Consider the following 17,838-nt stretch of genomic DNA (forward strand, 5'->3'; position numbering starts at 1 on the left):
TAAAGAATGTCGAGGCCAAGCTCAGGCAGATTACGGAGATTGGGGAGGTGCTCTGCACCTGAAAGAGAGAGCAATGCAGAAGGCGGGGGATGGAAAGTAAGTGCGCTCGAGACATGCTTTTATGTGCTTCCCGCAAGCGAGGGTATGAGGGAATGCGGCCCTAGAAGACAATGGACATTGTGTGAGTCAAACGAGAACAACAAAACTTCGAAGCCATATAAAGAAGTGAAAATGGAACACAAGTATCTTCAGCACCAGCCTCGCAACGATGGTTCGATGCAGATTGACGAGAGACAAATACGCCTTGTATTCCTCGAGCATTATTGTTCTCCGGGTGTGCAAGTTGCACCAGTCGGAGATCGATCAGCACCTAGAACTTTGTCACACATGAATTTCTTGTAGCCCATCCGAAACAGGGGTGATAGAACATCAGAGTTCGATTGACAGGACGATTGAGGCAAAAAAAAAATTGACAGGACGACATATTTACCTGGGTTGCCGAGTTCGTCCGTTTGTCAGAGAGTCTAAAGACCTAAGTGTCAAACAGGGTAAAGCGTTCAACTTGGTATCGCAGATCTTGAGAATCGAATCGGGGTTTCATTTAAACTATCATTAGGCTTCGATATTTGGTGTTATCAACCTGAGCTCGGATTATCGTCCGTCCATTCGTTCTATAAATTTGCCAAACCGCAAGATATTTTAGCTTGCAATAACTGACGAGAGTGTCCTTGCGGTACAGTTCGGCTCTGATCGGTGGACATGCCCCGACGCTAGATGCTCAAGCTTACAACCCACTGATCAGCAATATTAATGCAGACGAAGCTTGGACTCAGTTGCAAGGAGCATTGAGGAGGATTTATAGTACCCTCTACTAATATCATTTTGGCACCTTACAGTCGCGTGCACTGGAAGATTGTAAGTAGACGGCGCTGGGATATATGGTACGTAGTACATGATCAATGTAAAAAACTAAGTTACCTGCGGTACGGGCGGCGACAAGTTTTATGTAATACCTCCGAAGGCACGCCGGGACCAGCGATCCGCGTAATTCTAGCGCGTGAAGCTCTTGAATCTCTGCATCACCACATGGACGTTGAAGCTAACGTTGAGCTACCGGTATCGCTACAAAACTTGTCAACGTGTGTGGAAGATGCTCCCGAGTGCCTTGCACAAGGAAGTAGCGACTGGCAAAGCGCTGCCCTTCAGGCTACTAAATTCGTGTTTGACCTAGGTGCGTTCATACAGCTCCCAATAATATACGTATGCTCACAAGTCACTGCGAAGCCATCTCCTCTGAACATCTGTCACTTCCTCCCTTGACCACTCTGTTATCCTCTCTTACGCCTGCACACGCACCCCAGACCAGATCTCAAACACGCGCTAATGCCAAGCGCAAGCGAAGTTCAAGTCCTTCAGATGCTTGGCCCAAGATTCAACTTCAAAAAACGCCACTACCGTCTTTGCATGTGGATAGAATGTCGGAGGAACAGATATGGACACAACTTGACCTGCGTGCCTCTCATATATGTCAGATGCTCAGCCTTTTGGAAGAGGAGCCGATGTCGAAGGCCGAGGGAACTGATTCCTCCAGCCTTTCTTCTCAGTTAGATGCTCTCGAAGACGGTTTCATGGATGAAGGAGTGGACTCTAGTGCCAGCGATGACGATTCTAGCGGACAAGAAGATCCAGGTCAAGCAGCAGCTCGGGAGGAATTTGTTGACCTTCATGACTCTAGTGACGACGAACACGAAGCAAACGGCTTGAACAACAGTCATCCTGATATCATTTCGCCAGTGCCCTCGCCTCGTCAAGTTAAAAAGATAGGCAGTCAATCAAATCTGGACGATGGCTTTTTCCACCTGGCGTCTTTCAATGCCGAAACGGAAGAAGCTGAAGCCCACAAAGTGACAAGAGGAAGGTTAGGGGACGAAGGCAATTCAGAAGACTCCGACGACTCCGACGTGGATCTATTTCTCGATGAGACGGCCAACATGTACGACGAAGCAGCTAACGACGCGGGTGAGCCATCTCTGCATCACCCTACACGTGCATGCAGCTTACAGGGAGTTCAAGAGTTGTACTACAATGACTTCTTCGACCCTCCTTCAAATATGAAAACCCCCAAAGCATTTTCAAATCGTGTAGGACAACCGACTCAAAAATCGCAATTTTCAAAAGTCCGTTTCCATGAGGAAGTCAAGGTGAAGAGTATCAAAGCCAAAGGCAAAGGTAATCCAGTTACATCGATTTATGATGACCCCGGCCTGGACGACGATGGTGAAGATGTTGACGAGGTCAACTACCCTTTCTTTGGTGGGGAAGATTCTTTGGAAGACTTAACCGCATTGGGCGGGTTCTCCGACGATTACAGCGAAAACGAGGATGAGGAGGGTGATAATGGAGATGAAGAGCTCGTTGACGAGCCAGGAGATCGTCTTGCTATAGAGCGATTGAGAGATGACTTATTCGGGGAGGAGGAAAAGTCGGGAAAGTCTGAAGACGGTGAGCAGCATTTCGATCTGTACTCCGTTTGCTTATCTTTGTATGGCAGGGTTGACCTCTCACGAACAGCGCATACGAGCCATTCAAGCTCAAATACAAGAACTTGAGGCCGAAAACGTTGCCAAAAAGCACTGGACGTTGATGGGCGAGGCGAGCTCAAAAGCCAGACCACATGCTTCGTTACTTGAGGAAGACTTGGATTTTGAACGCGCTGTCAAGTCTGCACCATTGGTGACCGAAGAGCTAGTTCGTAGCCTGGAGGATACAATCAAGAAAAGAATTGCAGACAGCAGATACGATGATGTCGCCCGCAGACGGCCCATGGATGACAAACCGTTCCTACCCTCGCGATTCTTTGAACTTCAGGATACCAAGTCCGCTCAATCTCTTGCCCAGATTTACGAGGACGAATATGTCAGAGCGCAGAATGGCTCGGGGGACGATCGAGACGGTCGGCTCAAAGCGGACCATGATGAGATTCAACAGCTATGGGATGGTATCTGCAATAAACTTGATGCTCTCTGCAACGCCCACTACGTTCCTAAGCAGGTACGATCTTTTGGGCTTTTGTTTCTTCCCAACATTAATAGTGTGCTTTTGCCAACAGCCGAAGGCATCCATCACCACGGTCTCTAATGTTCCGGCTGCAACCTTGGAATCCGCACTACCCACCTCAAGTTCGGCCTCAGCCATGCTAGCTCCTGAGGAAGTATTTGCATCGTCGGCCAGTGCGATTCGTGCCCGCAGTGAGCTTACACCTATTGAGAAGAGGGCGCTGCGCACGAAGGAACGAAAGGCCAGGAAGAAAGCTCGAGACGCATTGGATCGAGGCGTGGACAAGTTTTCGAAACTCAACGGTGCTAAGTCGGTGAAGAAGCAGAAGGAAGATGCCCTTAAGAGCGTAGTCAAGAGTGGTAAAGGGGTGACTGTTGTCGGAAAGAAAAACAAGGACCTGGCTGGTGGAAAGGAACGTCACAAGCGATGACTTTGACTGTGTTGTACTAACAGCTCTTTGGGTTGTACGTAGTGACTCTATTATGTAAAAGCGTAGTCAACGCCGCTACAGTGATGTCCCGTTTTGTACGGGCTATGCAGCTGTGCAGTTCTCATGGCGGTGATTGCGATTCCTGAAGTGTACACTCCCGTATTAAAACTCGTTGCTGAATCGAGTACTCTGACCTCTTTCCCCCATGTCGTTCTTCAAGCGCAAGGATAAGAATCTGATCCCTCCCGTGCAGTCTGACTCCCCGACCGGCACGTCCCGTAGCACCTCTCCTGGGCCACCAAGCTATCGCTCAACGGCTAGTACTTACAACAGGAGTAGAGACGGTCCTGACCTATACAATGTCCCCAACCCGAAGACACCTTCCTACAGCTCTCCTGTTAGCCCCGATAGTGGGGATCCACACTATGGTTCTAGCTCCGCTCCCAAACCGGATTCCAATCGCAACGAACTCTTCTCTGGCTACCAGCCGCAAGCTGGCAGTGGCTCAGGCAGGTTCTTTGATGGCCCTGCCATCGGACGGGAGCCCCCTCCCGGTGAAGAGAATGACGAGGACGTAGAAGGCATTAAGCAACAGACTAGGTTTATCAAGCAAGACAGCGTCAACTCCACGCGCAATGCTCTCCGCATGGCTCGTGAGGCGGAAGAGACCGCCAGGAACACCCTCGGTCGCCTTGGAGATCAGTCCGGTTAGTACTCTGTGATTTATTGCCGTGTTCTTCGAACAAGATACTGGTTTATAGAAAAAATGGCCAACACTGAGCGACACCTTGATGTTGCCAAGGGCCACACTGTTCGCGCTGAGGACAAGATTGACGAGCTCAAGAAGCTGAATCGTTCCATCTTCCGACCTGCCATTACCTTCAACAAGGACGCAAAACGTGCTGCTCAAGAAGCAAAACTCCAGCAGCGTTACGAGGACGAGCGCAATGAGCGGGAGAAAGCAATGATGGACATCAGAGATACCCAGAATCGTCTCGGACGGGCTGCTACCTATGGCGCGCAGGACGATGAGGAATTGCCGGGCACATCTGGCTCTGGGCGTTTCCGCACCGAAGCACAGCTTGCTGCCCGCAAGGAACAGCGGAAGAGGTACCAATATGAAGCAGGTGCATCTGATGATGAAATGGAGGATGAACTGGACGATAACCTTGACGAGATTTCTCGCCTGACCAAGAATCTGAAGACCATGGGCGTTACCATGGGTCAAGAGTTGGACCAACAGAATGATAGAATTGGCCGCATTGATCAGAAGACTACCAGCTTAGATAACAAAGTGTTTACGAACACGGGCAGGGTTTGTAGCAAGTCATTCTTGGAGACGTATACATCTAAATCGTTCCTCGTAGCTCAACAGGATCAAATAGCCCCTTGGATGCTTGGACCACATCATATTCAGCAACGCATAGCAAATGGGATAGACCGAATCGAACACTCGTTATTAGTACCATACTCGTTGTCGTTTTACCTGAAATTGTGCTGGACGCCTCAATGCTTTCGTTTTTGCGAAGCAGTTGAACCTGCTTGGTCTTGTTCTTCTGGGGCAAGTTGCCGAGCTATTTCACCGGAATGTACTCCAGCTTAGCGTGCGTAGTATGCTCGTGACTACAGCTACTATAGTACTTCCTACAGTACAGTACACGATCATGTGATGCGAATTACCACAAGAACAAAGTCGCGCGTAAATGCCGTAATGACAATATTGAATTAGTGTTACCGCACCATGGGGTCTGTTGTTGAAACTTGGTTCAAACCCCCATTGGACTTTACTGTGACTCGTCACTCGCCGCAATGTCCTCTCAGTATGAACGGGAGCGCGCAGCAAACATCGCCCGCAACAAGGCTATCCTTGCCGCTCTCGATGTTGGACGACTTCGACCTAAGGTTGAGCCCAAGGAAGGACCCCGCCGGGTTCCCAAATCTCAGCCTACCAAAAAACGGCATCTACAGGAAGTAGGCAACAAGGTCCCCTCAGAGGACAGCCCTCGGAAAGCACCTAGGCTCGAAACCGATGCGGCCGTAGGGACCCGCCGGAGCTCTCGAAACACGGGCAAGACGGTAAATTACAACCAAGAACAAGATCGAAGTGTCCCCGCCCCAGTATCAGAGAAACGTGCAGCACAACGAGGTGGGGGTATTTATGGCGGTGACTCTTTGAAGCGCACTCATAATCCGTATGGTCCTCATTCTGCACGTCGTCTCCCTTCTGACTTTCTATAGGAAGACGTACGGTCATATCTCTGGTGTCGAAGTTGGCACTTGGTGGGAGACAAGGTGGGTGTAGAATGTAAGACTTTGGGTTTTAGGCTCTCATCCTTCCTTGTAGACAGGCGTGTAGCCAAGCTGCTATCCATGCGTAAGTCATGCAACGACAGGGTCGGTGCATCACTGAGCATTATCACTCTTGTCAGCCCCTGGGTTGGTGGCATTGCTGTGGGTAAGGACGGCGCATATTCGGTTGCATTGTCCGGTGGCTACGACGACGACGTAGATGACGGTTATGCATTGTAGGTTCCATTTTTTGATATGTGTTTACCTACTGATGTATCTTCTAGCACGTACACAGGATCAGGTGAGACAATAGAAAAGCCACCATATACACGACTAATAGCGTCACCTTAGGCGGCAGAGACCTGAAAGGAACAAAGCAAGCACCGAAGAATGTAAACCATGTAATACGTCACAGAGAGTATGGCTTGACAGACCTATCCAGCTCCGAACGGCACCGCAAAGCTCAGATCAGACCTTTGAGAATAATTTTAATCAGGCTCTGAAAGTGCGTATCACCACGCTTGTTTTTGGATAAATGCTTAATCTGTGCGCAGACGTCTCAAGAAACCCGCAAACCAATTAGAGTTATTCGAGGGTTCAAGCTGAAGTCTAAATATGCGCCATCCGTAGGGTATGTTTCCGTCCCATCAGCAGATAATACCTTGAATACCTACGTATTTCGCAGTTACCGGTATGACGGACTATACATCGTCGAAAAGGTACCGTTTTCTCTGAGCAAAATTTCAGCCAGTCTGAACGCCGGATGCAGGCGTGGATGGAACCTGGCTTGAATGCCAAAGGCTGGAAAGTCTGCAAATTCGCATTCAAGGTCCGTCTACAATCTGTATAGAATGCATACTTGCGTGCTGATCACTTCTCTAGAGATTACCCGGGCAGCCTGATCTACCTGTGCGAGTGTCAGAGGACGAGGTTGAAGGGGATGGAGACATTGCTGAAGACGAAGAGGTTGAAGACGAACCCGTTTCTGGGGATGAAGAGGTTTCAGCTGCCGCCGACGAGTGAGTAGAAAGCACAGTAAAGAGAGGATTGAGCCAACCTGTAGACTTGCTAAATTCACGAGATTATGTGCATAGCTGCTGCTCTTACCGGTTGCCAAGTGGATATCAGACGTTGTATATCTTCACGTTGATCTCAGCTTTCAATACCATAGGGCTCCTGCTTTCGACTTTTAAAAAATGTTATTGGCTGCAAACCCCAAAGCTCATGACGAACACCGCCGACGTTTTTTAGCTTCTCTCGGTGCAGTATCAAAACTTGAGTTAAATCTCTAGACCCCAAAGCGAGTGACAATACATAACGCACACAATCACAAGTCCCAATATGTATGTAGCTATTATAGCGCACATGATGATGATGCAATGAATTATGCATTAGCAATAGCTGCACGGACCAAAGTTAAAAAGTCGTCTTCTTCGGCTGAGTCAGAAGTAGTCCCGTTTGCTTGTTTCCTTTTGCCTGCTTTCCAAAGGTAATATATTCCTCTAATGGAGCTGCACACCGCCGTATTACCAGGACTGTCCTTCATTCCGCCAGATGGTATGACAGCTTCCCTTGGTATTTTCCGCTCGCGAGCATGATCCAAGGGTACACCATTGATCTTCACTGCCACCGGAGATACGACGTGAGCAAGCTGTCCATAATCAGCTGAAGACGGCGTCAACATATCCTGATCACATGGTATAAGTGGTGATGGGGCGTCAGACGTAATGACGGTTGATTCAGGATCGGTTGTGGCAGGGGAATATTCGTCATTTCGAGGAGAGATGAAGTTAAGCAGATGTGTTAAGGCTCCTGGCGAGGGCGGCCCCAATTTTGGATTCAGAGCACCGTTGGGAATCTGGACAGGTTCGCTGCGGTCGATAAGGACTGGAGGAAGCTTTCGGCGGTTCTGCGGAAGGGGCGATGGCTGAGTCGAGTCTGCCGTACCTAACGTGAGATGTCAGAAGACCATTGAGAATGACGGAAGGGAGGCGACATGCCATGAACTGATGAGTACTGAGCCCAATAGGCATCCTCTCCCGTTCCAGCTTCTCCTGACGTGTTTTGGTCGTCTGGGATGGGTGACGAAACATTTTCTCCAGCAGTACCGTACGCGTCCCAATATGAGTCCTCATCTAGTCCATCATCATGTCCCTGAGTGTGATCGAAAGCGGGTGAGGCTTTAGAATATCCGTTAGCGCTGCTTAGGCTGCTGGAAGCATTCGAGTGCGACGCCAGCGCATCATCAAGTGATACAAAGGAAGTAGAGGGAATGGGCATGAGCTGAAGGTCGTGGTACTTCCAACCATCGTCATATTCCCATTGGAATATGAGACGTACACCAGGATCAGGCGAAGGGATGTGGACGTGTGCGTAAGTGTGTTCTGGATCAGATGTGTAACGGGTAGTGAAGCTGGGAGCGTCTTCCAGTATATGTGCGGTCTCAAGGAGGTGAACCGCCTGATCTGAGGAGTCTGCTGGCCAGCAGAGATACTCAACGGGGTCTGTCGGGTATATACCGAGGAAGTGATGTCGTTTTAGGAGAGGAGAGGAAAGAAGGTGAGGAGGGAGTTCCTGTGTGATGCGAGATGGAGGCCCGATATACTGCAGAACGTTGAGTATGGTATGGACTTGTATGGGCTGCATTGCAGCCAATTAGTTGATTATAAACGTTGCCTCGAGGTCAGGGATAAGATAGTGATTGAGGAGACAGAGCCAGGGTTTGAGGTGGACAGACTGCAGCTTGCCCTCCTGTCACATTAATAGATGGTACTTATAATGTGCTGTATCGCCCGCGCATTCCCGTGTGATTATGATTGGTGGTGCCTTTCGCACGGCTCTGCCAGCACGCACGGTCGCCCAGTGCTGAAGCGCCTCAGCACCCATCTTCGTCGGCCCATAGAGCAGGCTCAAGTCCACCACTCGTCCATTTTTTGTCACTCGGTGCTTGATCATAAGCTATGCGTTATAGCACTCTCTTCACCTTCCTCGCCCTTCCAGTCCTGTCGGTGGCTCAGGTTGGTCCCCCCTCGCCCCTCCGCCCCTCCTCCCCTTCCACATTGTCTGCCTTTGACACCTCACTAACACCGCATCCTCTATCAGCTCACCACCTCGGTTTTTAGCACCGTCTCTGTTAATTCCAATCGGCAAGAAACGACCATCGTCTCCTCAACTGTCTTTTCCATCGGCTCCGCATCATCCTCCCCAGCCGCAACAGGAAGTTCGGGCTCGTCAGGCAACTCCTCGGGTGGAAATTCCACCTCATCTACGCCCACGACGTTACCCACCGCCGCATCAACTGTTGCAGGTGCTAATGGCGACGGTCCCAACGGGGGCGCACCGAGCCCCGGTGCATCTGGCGCTGGTGGCATCTATGGCCCGCCCGATGGCTACATAGCCGGCGCGAGCACTCTCCAGATCAATGGTCTCATCATCGGTCTAGCCGGCGTCGCTGCGGGAGCCTCATTGATATTGGCATAATCGGGTATGAAGTCGGATGGACATTGTAATGGGACATTTGTTTAGGCATTGGACACTTCTCTTCTTTTCTCAATCTGCATATTATACCGCATCTACCCACTACCGTGTTCAAACATTCACTGTTGACACTTCGTTTCACTACGTATACGTGCTTAGCACTTGACCGGTACACGAGACATCTTGATCAGGGCGATTAATACATGGACTAGATTTCGACGAGGTAACTTTTGAACTGGAATGAAAACTGGAATGAGAAAACGACGGTGTTCAATTGTGTCCATGCAGAGACCGTATATGTCCCATGTTCTGAGCTTCGCTGGCGCTTTGACCTCTTTCACTAGATCATGACGCGCCTGAATAGCACTTTGAGTTATATGGCGTACTTGCGCCCAAAGATTGCCTATCATCACACCTGCCCCTTCAGTCCATCTCCCACTTTCCTTAGGTTCCCCGTTCGTCACGCCATGACCGACGCCTCCCATCCAGCCAAAAAGCAAAGGATGTCTAAAGTCCGTGTTTCCCGTTGCCACCCACTTTTGGGTGCACTCTTCAGGACACTCCTCACACATGTCAAGATTATTGGCACTCATAATGGCACCTTCCACTGTGACGAAGCCCTCGCGGTGTTTCTCCTCCGTCTAACCGACACATATAGCAACGCAGGTAAACCCTCTGTTTGTCATGAAATATATGATATTAGCCCTGATGACGAGTACGTTGTAGGTGTGAAGCGCACCCGTGATCCTATCGTCTTAGACACTTGCGATATTGTAGTTGATGTCGGGGCAATATACGACGAAGCCCGACAAAGGTTCGATCATCATCAACGTGGATTCACTGAAGTGTTTGGGAGCGGCTTCTCGACAAAACTGTCGTCTGCTGGGCTAATTTACAAGTTCTTTGGAGTGTTCATGTTTCACCACCAACCTCTAACCAGCTTGAACAGGCATTTCGGGCAAGAGATCATCGCTAAACACACAAAAGCACCATCAGATGACCCCAAAGTGACTGCGCTCTGGCTCAAGATGTACAAGGTTCTGTCTCGAGTATCGACGAAGAAGGACTAGGCTGATGGTCATGAGTAATTTACAGGAGTTCGTTGAGGCCATCGACGCCATTGACAACGGAATAGCCCAATTTTCAACCAAGGAAAGCCCAACTTATAAGAACAGAACCGACCTCTCAAGCCGAGTTGGGTGGCTCAATCCTGCCTGGAATGAGACCGTTACTTCGGATCAGGTGGACGTAAGTGCTACATTGGGCTTATTTTTACATGGACTCTTCCTTGCTTCAATTTAGTCGCTGTTTGAGAAGGCGTCATCCCTCACTGGAGAAGAATTCATTGGACGTCTAAGCTATTATACCGATGCCTGGTTACCTGGTCGTGATATTGTGCAGGCCGCGTTTTCTTCCCGTCTCGACATTGATCCGAGCGGGAAAATATTGCTCTTTGAAACGTTTGCTCCCTGGAAGGTGAGAACATGTTACACTTGCTGATGCTGGCAAATATGACAGCAGCAACAGGAACATCTTTTCGACCTGGAGAAAGACACCAACGTTCCCGATGACTCGAAACCATTTTATGTCATATATCCTGACGAGACAGGCAATAGCTGGCGTGTTCAAGCCGTTCCCGTATCCCCCGACTCTTTTGAAAGTCGGAAGGCTCTTCCAGAGGCCTGGAGGGGTATCCGGGACGCAGAACTGAGCAATATCAGTGGTGTCGAAGGGTGTATATTTATCCATGCTTCTGGTTTCATTGGCGGTGAGTACTCTCTGAACAAGAGACCTCAAGATGACGACGTTTCCATTGACCAAAGGAAACAAAACCCGAAACGGTGCGCTCAAACTCGCGCAATTGGCGTTGGCGACTTAAATAAGGGAGCATCGCCTTCAATTGAAGAGTTCATGAGAGTAAATCCACAAAATTTGATAGTGCATTCTCGATGGCGGTTTCGATATCACCCAGGTGCCTGTTCTCATGGGCGCAAAGCGGGTTTAATATACAATATCCTTCTTCGCGTCAGCACAGGCGGCGTTGCGTGTACGGCGCGTGTTATGCACTCTGCGGCCTGCCTACACATTGAGCACTGCAGTATTTAAGACAAGTCGCCTTTAACCATGGGCTCCCACCTCCAATTACCTACACCTTTTCTGCACTGATGACCTATAACGAGGGCCACTACCATCCCTTTCTTTTCGTTTTGATTACGTTATGCTCAATGGGTGTGCTAGGACTCACTGCATATCTAATCAATGTTGGGAACAGAAGTCATACTTGGTTCAGTCCTCGCTACCATGCACTGTGAGTTGCCTGTATTTCCTCCCCTCAGTTTCCTGACCGGATTTTGTGTAGATTAATTATGTTCGAATTTAACGCCGTCTGGACAACATTCTTTGGCACAGCTTATTTGTTACGGATGCTGGGAGGTGCTGTGCACCTTCTTGCGAGCATAGCAAGCTCTATAATCTGGTTATTGGTCACAACGATCCTTTGGGTACGCCATCCTCATGTTCACGTCGTGAGATTCATGCTGAAGACTTCATATGGCTCACCAAGGGCACTGCCGCGGGCCTGATGTACACCACGCGAATAGGGGGTGACTGCAACTGGATATTAGCAAACCCTCGCACAACAATCCTTGACGGCAGTGTCGATTGTGAGGAGGAGCTGGGAATCTCCGTCTCCAGGTGTAGAGAGGTTCTCACCGTAGAAGGCATCGGTTGGACAGAATTTGGGTTATGCATCTTGACTGTCATCACGACTTGTCTATGGATGTGGAAAAGCAATCGCCACGGCAATGGTACATATGTCAGTGACTCCCGAACGCGACTTGTCTAGACTAGAGTTCGGTAGATTGATGTACAAATATTGAACGCTCTGTAATTGATTTCATACGCTACGTATACTAGCTACTTGCTGATCAAACGACGGCATGTATAATCAAACGCGACTTGAGCTCATCGGAGGACCCAATGTTAGCCGGGCCTCTGACTCTTACAGTCATTGCTTATTATGACACATTTTAGGCATGAGATATATTGTAAGGAAACTAGCAAATGAAGCAGATTTGTATAGAAACGAGATATTCGAAGTGAAGGTAGGAACTTGAGCGATATCAGTATTACGGACAGGGGTTGGCATCTCGGCTCGGACATTGCCGAGGACCTGCCGGCATATCCCGCCAAGGTCGCATCCTCAACGACTCCAGCAGCGTAGCCCCGTTCACCGGTCAAGACAGCGTCAAGAGGTATGTTTTGATGCGTTATTTGATCTAGATTGGTTTTCGGCGTTGCATAATGCACTTTCATCACCCGTCCAAGGTCTGGACCAAATGGTCTGGGGTGGATGTCTCATCTTGTTCTTGGATAACTTGTGACACCCGACACTAACTTCAACCTCGTTCATGTAGCCTCACAATGGGCGCATACAAATACGTTACGGAACTCTATAAGAAGAAGCAGTCCGATGTTCTGCGCTTTCTCCTTCGCGTGCGGTGAGTTGACTGCTTACATTTCCTGACCACAATCTCATCTGCCATAGGTGCTGGGAATACCGTCAACTAAACGTCATCCACCGCGCCTCACGACCTTCGCGCCCCGACAAGGCCCGTCGTCTGGGATACAAGGCCAAGCAGGGCTATGTCATCTACCGCGTTCGTGTCCGCCGCGGTAACCGCAAAAAGCCCGTACCTAAGGGTGCCACCTACGGCAAGCCTGTTCGCCAGGGTGTCAATCACCTCAAATTCCAGCGTGGACTGAGGAGCGTTGCTGAGGAGCGTGTTGGAAGGAGATGTGGCAATTTGCGGGTCCTCAACTCTTACTGGATTAACCAGGATGGTGTCTACAAGTACTACGAGGTCATCCTCGTGGATCCCAGCCACAAGGCTGTAAGTAGCGAGCGTAAACGATCTCCTGATCTCCGCTCACTTTCCTGTCAGATCCGCCGCGATCCTCGTATCAACTGGATCGTCAACCCAGTTCACAAGCGTCGCGAAGCTCGCGGTCTCACTAGCATTGGGAAACAAGTAAGTGGTTACCTTTATACCTACTACTATCTTGCTTACCCTCTTATGCAGAACCGTGGGCTTGGCAAAGGCCATCGTCACAACCACACCCCTGCCCGTTCGACTTGGAAGAAGCACAACACTCTGTCGCTCCGCCGCTACCGGTAAAGACGGGGTTTTGTGGGGCTGGTTTCATGCTTTGTTATGTTGTTTCCTATGTCTTCCATGTACCCATGAGGTATCAAAAAATGCCTTATACAGCTCTGGCCATTTTATTGCGGACAAAGCATGATTTATCGCAGGTATCAAGGTATTCTCTTGGAGGCACTGATAGCTGCGCACCTCGGAGAACTGAAGTAGTGCCATCGCTCTACCGCTGGCATATAATGACATCTGGATCCGAAGAAACCCACATGTGATATGAGTGCAGTCTGAAACAGCTTGGATGGGGTTGGATGAGCTTTCAACGCATAGTTAAAGATGATCGATCATCCAGCAGAACGCGCGGTCTGGTTAGTTGTATCGCGTTAAATCAGTCAGAATAACGAATTATATTACTTCTCAGTGCAGGCTCCTGCCGAGACAGCAAGAAACAAGTCTCGGCAAAATTAAAGAGCTCAGAGCTTATGTTCACGATTCACCAGGTGCAGTATGCCAGGTGACTTGATTGTGTTCATTCGCATGTACGCCCTCGATGATATCTATCTCGCCGGTCTGTCCGACCGTAAGTTTTGGATAATGCTGACGAAAAAAAGGTTACAAACCCAAGGCCAGTTACCACTTCCGACGGTCCTAAATTGGTGGGAGTCAGGAACTACATTGACAATTTCACTACCAGTTTTCTTACCACCACGCAGGCCAAACTCCTAAAACCATTGTGGTGATGCATCAAATAAGGATGTTACGCACTTATGGGACTGGACGTACCGCAGCCCCAAGGAGCTCTGTCCAAGTCCAGTATGAAGAGACCACCGTTGTAAACTGTCTGACTAGATATCCGTACGCTGTGAGTACATTGTTGGCTGACGGCTTCTTGATAAAGTTTGCGCTGAGACAATACCTGCTTCTGTTCGTTCCATAGGGCAATTGAGTGGTGTCATCGCCTTTCATAATGACCTTGCCGTCCGCCTGAACATATGCCAGTCCAGACGAGAAAGCGGTATCACGGTCGACATATCTAGGCGTCCCACAAAGCAGTAAGAAACTACAAAGAGGACCAGTGCATCCAGGATGCTTACGTCACTAGACCACTTAGAATAAAATTTATAAGCTCGAGATGGAGTGTGCGAAGAGAGAAACGACACATACTTTGTCGGATCAGGGTCAGTAAAGAAGTGAAATGTACTTGATGCAAGGGGACATGGTTTTGAGTAATGTACATAGTATAGTGTATCTGCAGGAAAAAGGCCACTTACTCGAAGAAGCTTTCGCCCTGGTACGTATCCTCTATCACCCAGATTACACTGGAGCCATTGGTGAGCGTGTCAAATTCGTCTCTGCTTGCAATGTCTTCTAGTTCTGGTCGAAAGTCAGAAATTCTTGCGACCGCGGTCGGAAGCAACGCAAGGAAAGCAGCGAGGGATCCATGCAAAATCATGAAAACCGTGATCACTGAGGAGTAAGCTGTCATTCCAATGCCAGATTTTATAAAGCGCACCCGGCAAGGTCGTGCCAGACGTGTGGACGCTAAGAGGTCTAATATTGTCCGTTTGAATATAGACTCCAGTCGCCGCAGCAAAGAACCGTTCACAACGGAGAGTGAACGGATTAGTACTCCAACGTTTAACGTTTCTTACCTTCGCCGCTTCTGAATATTGATTGCTCATGAAGTAACAACCACTGGCAGGTTGCAATCTAACCAATCTTGATTCTTTCTCGGGAGACGTAGTTGTAAGCACCATTGAACGAAAGTATGCATAGGCCAGGGTGCTCATTTCGGTCAGCAAACGAATGGCCAGGATAATTTACAGTGCAATGCGTTGATAAACGACAATGCCGGTTGTGGCGTCGTTGAATGGAGCCAATCCTCGTATGGGCCTTACTTTGACTCTATAGGAGGTGGTGTATTCGCAATGAAGTGGGATTCCGATGGAATCGCGGTCTGTGAGTGATATGCAAGGAGCTCAAATCCAGGGTGCTCACAAGAAACATGCGGTGATGTACCACCGGCAGGGTCATTCTACCGCTCTGCCGTGCCTTCGGATATCGACAATGGAGAACCGAACCCGTCGAATTGGGGAACACCCGTCGCGGCACTCTACCCAACTCAGTGTAACTTGACACAATATTTTGTTAATCATTCCATTATATTCGGTAGGCTATCGACTGGCGTTTATGAATCCGCTTTGCCCTAAGTCTCCCGGATGCGTAGATATAACCTTTTGTGGAGATTGGGCGGGCAACTCTTATGATACGTCTGGTTGCCCTGGAACGTGCGAGGACCAGCTAATGACAGGTTCAAATTTTGTGGTATGTTCGCCGCCTGGACCCCATACTACCATTTATTCAGTTTGTTCTATAGAACGCCTCATGGATAATCAATTCGCTCAAGGTATACAAGGAGGCTATTTTAGACGCTTCAACTACCGGAGGTGCTTTCGGTATCGGGTCGAGGGGAGAGAGCAATTGGTTATGGTCACTGATAGTGGTCGTAGCATTGACGGAGTTATCAATCTACTAGTAGATCGACTAGGATGCAAGCTTTAGAACACATGAAGCGATCTACAAGACTGATGACGAAGTGGACAATTCAGAGGGTTGCCAATGCTTGTCAAGACTAGTGATGAACATTTTTCGCCAACTACAGTTTCATGGTCCTCACTTGCGCGATATCTCTACTAGCGTTGTTTGTATCCGCCTCAGCAAAACTAGCCCTCAAGGCAGTTATACTGGCTGCTCCTTGAGCAATCGCCCATCCGTCGGAACCAATAGGTATAGTTGAAATGGCTGGTGTGATCAATTGTTGGATGTCAGGTGCGAATTTGAACGCAAGGTTTCCTATACTGTCCGACGAAGCATCGACACCATAATTGGTGGTGGACTCAGTTTTGGCAAGAGTGTCGGGACCAGGTGGTGGGATTGCGGGCTTTGTAGCTAAGGGCTGTGATTGTGGGATGGGCTTGAAGAGTCGTTGGTATGAATTTCGCCAGATGTTTGTCCAATAAACAACAAGACCATCCTTGTCAAGTAACTTCTGAATCATGGGAATGTTCACATTGTAGAGGTCAACTTCGCCATTCCGCAAGCCACCAGGATCTTCCCCCCAGTGCTCCCAAAGATTTTGAATGATTTTTCCACTTAAAACGTGGGCAGGCTCAAACAGATTAGTCGGTGTCGGGCGTAGAACATTGCCGTAGGAAACAGCGATAGATCGGATGCCAGACAGAGCAGACGACATCGCCGCTCCGATAGTGCCAGATGATAGCGTGAATGCCGCTAAGCTGGATGTCAGACATATTGGCAATATGAGCTTGCTGTTAAGCAAACCTGAAGAATTTCGTCCAAAGTTTGGCCCAGAGATCTGTAGTATGTGAACCAAACATTTCATTTACGACAATTATTTCAAGACTAACCACCAAATCAATCTGACCAGGATATAGATTGTGTAAGGCAATGTTTGCGCACGTGGCGGGAGTCTTATAACAATTCAGGAGGTGGTATGTTTGTGAGAGAATCACGACGTACACCATCTAGTAATATCCATTCAGCAGACTCCCCCTCTTTCAACGGGCGGGATACAGCTGAGGTATTTCCCTTGCCATCTGAAACAAGAGTCGCTCAGAGATCAAGCTGAAGAAGTGGTACATAGTTACCTGGATGACAGGGGTAATAGTAACCGCCTTTGGTGATTTCAGTGATATGATAAGCCTTGCCTAGTGTAGTCGATTAATATGGGCCAGAGAGGAAACACAGTTAATTGGTGTCACCGATCCAAGACTTCTGAGAGCTTGGGAGAACAACCTTCACTGTCCAGCCTAATACATCATTTCATTTGTCAGTATCGGGAAGACACAAGAATATTAATGAAGTAGTGCAGCAATCACCAAGGGCATGAGTCAAATGATGGAAGAGCCCATAGACATAGGGGGACTCAGGGCCGGGCGGGCCGTCATCGTTCTTGTGCGTCAAAAGGTTCAAGATGTCAGTATGGACCAAGTCGAAAGTCGCCCCAAAGACTCACAACGAGGAGAACCGACACCATCTCTGTAGTTCAGTGCAAAGCGCTAAGCGCTGAATCCGCCGCTGATCGCAGGTTATTGGTCCCATTAGATGCTAGCTTAGCTTGGGTTTGCAATAATAATGATTGCGCGCTTGATTATTATCCTGCGTAATTGTAACTATATTTAATAGTAATAGCTTTAGTATATATTCCTGGAACCTCAGGTGACAGGTGTGTCCCCCTGCTCTCCTTGCTTACCGTCCCAAATCGCTGCCGGTGACAGTGCCACTCGGCATCCTCTTTCTCACGAGCCCCCTCTCGGCACATGTGACTTCATGTTTCACATCTCATCCTGCATGCTTTCGCTTCGTCCCTCTCCCTCTCTCAATGTACTGCAGCGCAACGGTTATGCGATC

The 17,838-nt window shown here is 49.0% G+C and overlaps 9 protein-coding genes across 9 annotated transcripts; 6 read left to right on the forward strand and 3 right to left on the reverse strand.

Moving 5' to 3' along the window:
- The first annotated feature begins 1,072 nt into the window (after window positions 1-1,072).
- CONPUDRAFT_115277 (Mpp10 protein) lies at window positions 1,073-3,574 on the forward strand. Its single transcript, XM_007765222.1, has 5 exons — window positions 1,073-1,231; window positions 1,285-2,019; window positions 2,074-2,502; window positions 2,552-3,051; window positions 3,110-3,574. Exons 1-5 carry the CDS (start codon window positions 1,087-1,089, stop codon window positions 3,485-3,487), a joined length of 2,187 nt encoding a protein of 728 aa, XP_007763412.1. The 5' UTR covers window positions 1,073-1,086; the 3' UTR covers window positions 3,488-3,574.
- A 102-nt stretch (window positions 3,575-3,676) lies between these two features.
- Window positions 3,677-5,220, forward strand: CONPUDRAFT_115278 (uncharacterized protein). Its single transcript, XM_007765223.1, has 3 exons — window positions 3,677-4,194; window positions 4,249-4,802; window positions 4,855-5,220. Exons 1-3 carry the CDS (start codon window positions 3,693-3,695, stop codon window positions 4,870-4,872), a joined length of 1,074 nt encoding a protein of 357 aa, XP_007763413.1. The 5' UTR covers window positions 3,677-3,692; the 3' UTR covers window positions 4,873-5,220.
- A 45-nt stretch (window positions 5,221-5,265) lies between these two features.
- Window positions 5,266-6,993, forward strand: CONPUDRAFT_115281 (uncharacterized protein). Its single transcript, XM_007765224.1, has 11 exons — window positions 5,266-5,679; window positions 5,726-5,779; window positions 5,832-5,861; window positions 5,917-6,012; window positions 6,061-6,077; window positions 6,128-6,168; window positions 6,219-6,281; window positions 6,331-6,407; window positions 6,462-6,495; window positions 6,546-6,605; window positions 6,659-6,993. Exons 1-11 carry the CDS (start codon window positions 5,297-5,299, stop codon window positions 6,797-6,799), a joined length of 996 nt encoding a protein of 331 aa, XP_007763414.1. The 5' UTR covers window positions 5,266-5,296; the 3' UTR covers window positions 6,800-6,993.
- A 106-nt stretch (window positions 6,994-7,099) lies between these two features.
- On the reverse strand, window positions 7,100-8,426 carry CONPUDRAFT_95445 (uncharacterized protein). The gene is made up of 3 exons (XM_007765226.1): window positions 7,777-8,426; window positions 7,348-7,723; window positions 7,100-7,287 (listed from the first exon to the last, which is right to left on the reverse strand). The coding sequence occupies exons 1-3, from the start codon at window positions 8,420-8,422 to the stop codon at window positions 7,161-7,163; spliced, it is 1,149 nt and encodes a 382-aa protein (XP_007763416.1). The 5' UTR covers window positions 8,423-8,426; the 3' UTR covers window positions 7,100-7,160.
- A 208-nt stretch (window positions 8,427-8,634) lies between these two features.
- Window positions 8,635-9,504, forward strand: CONPUDRAFT_134072 (uncharacterized protein). The gene is made up of 2 exons (XM_007765227.1): window positions 8,635-8,793; window positions 8,879-9,504. The coding sequence occupies exons 1-2, from the start codon at window positions 8,737-8,739 to the stop codon at window positions 9,254-9,256; spliced, it is 435 nt and encodes a 144-aa protein (XP_007763417.1). The 5' UTR covers window positions 8,635-8,736; the 3' UTR covers window positions 9,257-9,504.
- Window positions 9,505-9,720: 216 nt separating this feature from the next.
- CONPUDRAFT_78961 (metal-dependent protein hydrolase) lies at window positions 9,721-12,153 on the forward strand (the record flags this gene model as incomplete). Its single annotated transcript, XM_007764595.1, has 8 exons — window positions 9,721-9,919; window positions 9,980-10,290; window positions 10,349-10,501; window positions 10,556-10,729; window positions 10,781-11,021; window positions 11,077-11,561; window positions 11,613-11,754; window positions 11,817-12,153. The coding sequence occupies 6 exons, from the start codon at window positions 9,721-9,723 to the stop codon at window positions 11,130-11,132; spliced, it is 1,134 nt and encodes a 377-aa protein (XP_007762785.1). The 3' UTR covers window positions 11,133-11,561; window positions 11,613-11,754; window positions 11,817-12,153.
- A 523-nt stretch (window positions 12,154-12,676) lies between these two features.
- CONPUDRAFT_45861 (ribosomal protein L15e) lies at window positions 12,677-13,431 on the forward strand (the record flags this gene model as incomplete). The annotated part of the gene is made up of 4 exons (XM_007764358.1): window positions 12,677-12,753; window positions 12,801-13,146; window positions 13,198-13,284; window positions 13,336-13,431. The coding sequence occupies 4 exons, from the start codon at window positions 12,677-12,679 to the stop codon at window positions 13,429-13,431; spliced, it is 606 nt and encodes a 201-aa protein (XP_007762548.1).
- Window positions 13,432-13,893: 462 nt separating this feature from the next.
- CONPUDRAFT_141129 (glycoside hydrolase family 16 protein) lies at window positions 13,894-15,027 on the reverse strand (the record flags this gene model as incomplete). The annotated part of the gene is made up of 6 exons (XM_007765228.1): window positions 14,679-15,027; window positions 14,572-14,607; window positions 14,502-14,513; window positions 14,191-14,440; window positions 14,028-14,129; window positions 13,894-13,977 (listed from the first exon to the last, which is right to left on the reverse strand). Exons 1-6 carry the CDS (start codon window positions 14,891-14,893, stop codon window positions 13,894-13,896), a joined length of 699 nt encoding a protein of 232 aa, XP_007763418.1. The 5' UTR covers window positions 14,894-15,027.
- Window positions 15,028-15,106: 79 nt separating this feature from the next.
- CONPUDRAFT_78963 (sure-like protein) lies at window positions 15,107-17,477 on the reverse strand. The gene is made up of 12 exons (XM_007764596.1): window positions 17,444-17,477; window positions 17,307-17,379; window positions 17,190-17,237; window positions 17,076-17,135; window positions 16,948-17,024; window positions 16,836-16,898; window positions 16,750-16,783; window positions 15,785-16,698; window positions 15,635-15,732; window positions 15,436-15,576; window positions 15,207-15,366; window positions 15,107-15,153 (listed from the first exon to the last, which is right to left on the reverse strand). The coding sequence occupies exons 1-8, from the start codon at window positions 17,462-17,464 to the stop codon at window positions 16,064-16,066; spliced, it is 1,011 nt and encodes a 336-aa protein (XP_007762786.1). The 5' UTR covers window positions 17,465-17,477; the 3' UTR covers window positions 15,107-15,153; window positions 15,207-15,366; window positions 15,436-15,576; window positions 15,635-15,732; window positions 15,785-16,063.
- Between the last annotated feature and the right edge of the window lie 361 nt (window positions 17,478-17,838).

This window comes from Coniophora puteana, assembly GCF_000271625.1.
Source record: "Coniophora puteana RWD-64-598 SS2 unplaced genomic scaffold CONPUscaffold_1, whole genome shotgun sequence".
NCBI classification, from domain to species: Eukaryota; Fungi; Basidiomycota; class Agaricomycetes; order Boletales; family Coniophoraceae; genus Coniophora; species Coniophora puteana.

What these genes read in the sequence shown, in the direction of transcription:
- CONPUDRAFT_115278 (XM_007765223.1), top strand. Translation starts at nt 3,693, where the DNA reads ATGTCGTTCTTCAAGCGCAAGGATAAGAATCTGATCCCTCCCGTGCAG. An exon ending in TCGCCTTGGAGATCAGTCCG is followed by an intron (nt 4,195 to 4,248) that starts GTTAGTACTCTG and finishes ACTGGTTTATAG; the next exon opens with AAAAAATGGCCAACACTGAG.
- CONPUDRAFT_115281 (XM_007765224.1), top strand. Translation starts at nt 5,297, where the DNA reads ATGTCCTCTCAGTATGAACGGGAGCGCGCAGCAAACATCGCCCGCAAC. An exon ending in TTGAAGCGCACTCATAATCC is followed by an intron (nt 5,680 to 5,725) that starts GTATGGTCCTCA and finishes GACTTTCTATAG; the next exon opens with GAAGACGTACGGTCATATCT. An exon ending in ATTTTAATCAGGCTCTGAAA is followed by an intron (nt 6,282 to 6,330) that starts GTGCGTATCACC and finishes ATCTGTGCGCAG; the next exon opens with ACGTCTCAAGAAACCCGCAA.
- CONPUDRAFT_115277 (XM_007765222.1), top strand. Translation starts at nt 1,087, where the DNA reads ATGGACGTTGAAGCTAACGTTGAGCTACCGGTATCGCTACAAAACTTG. An exon ending in TAAATTCGTGTTTGACCTAG is followed by an intron (nt 1,232 to 1,284) that starts GTGCGTTCATAC and finishes GTCACTGCGAAG; the next exon opens with CCATCTCCTCTGAACATCTG. An exon ending in CCCACTACGTTCCTAAGCAG is followed by an intron (nt 3,052 to 3,109) that starts GTACGATCTTTT and finishes TTTTGCCAACAG; the next exon opens with CCGAAGGCATCCATCACCAC.
- CONPUDRAFT_78963 (XM_007764596.1), bottom strand. Translation starts at nt 17,464, where the DNA reads ATGGTGTCGGTTCTCCTCGTT. An exon ending in CTCTCAGAAGTCTTGGATCG is followed by an intron (nt 17,136 to 17,189) that starts GTGACACCAATT and finishes CGACTACACTAG; the next exon opens with GCAAGGCTTATCATATCACT. An exon ending in CTGGTCAGATTGATTTGGTG is followed by an intron (nt 16,784 to 16,835) that starts GTTAGTCTTGAA and finishes CACATACTACAG; the next exon opens with ATCTCTGGGCCAAACTTTGG.
- CONPUDRAFT_134072 (XM_007765227.1), top strand. Translation starts at nt 8,737, where the DNA reads ATGCGTTATAGCACTCTCTTCACCTTCCTCGCCCTTCCAGTCCTGTCG. An exon ending in CAGTCCTGTCGGTGGCTCAG is followed by an intron (nt 8,794 to 8,878) that starts GTTGGTCCCCCC and finishes ATCCTCTATCAG; the next exon opens with CTCACCACCTCGGTTTTTAG.
- CONPUDRAFT_95445 (XM_007765226.1), bottom strand. Translation starts at nt 8,422, where the DNA reads ATGCAGCCCATACAAGTCCATACCATACTCAACGTTCTGCAGTATATC. An exon ending in TCAGTACTCATCAGTTCATG is followed by an intron (nt 7,724 to 7,776) that starts GCATGTCGCCTC and finishes ATCTCACGTTAG; the next exon opens with GTACGGCAGACTCGACTCAG. An exon ending in CGCGAGCGGAAAATACCAAG is followed by an intron (nt 7,288 to 7,347) that starts GGAAGCTGTCAT and finishes GGCGGTGTGCAG; the next exon opens with CTCCATTAGAGGAATATATT.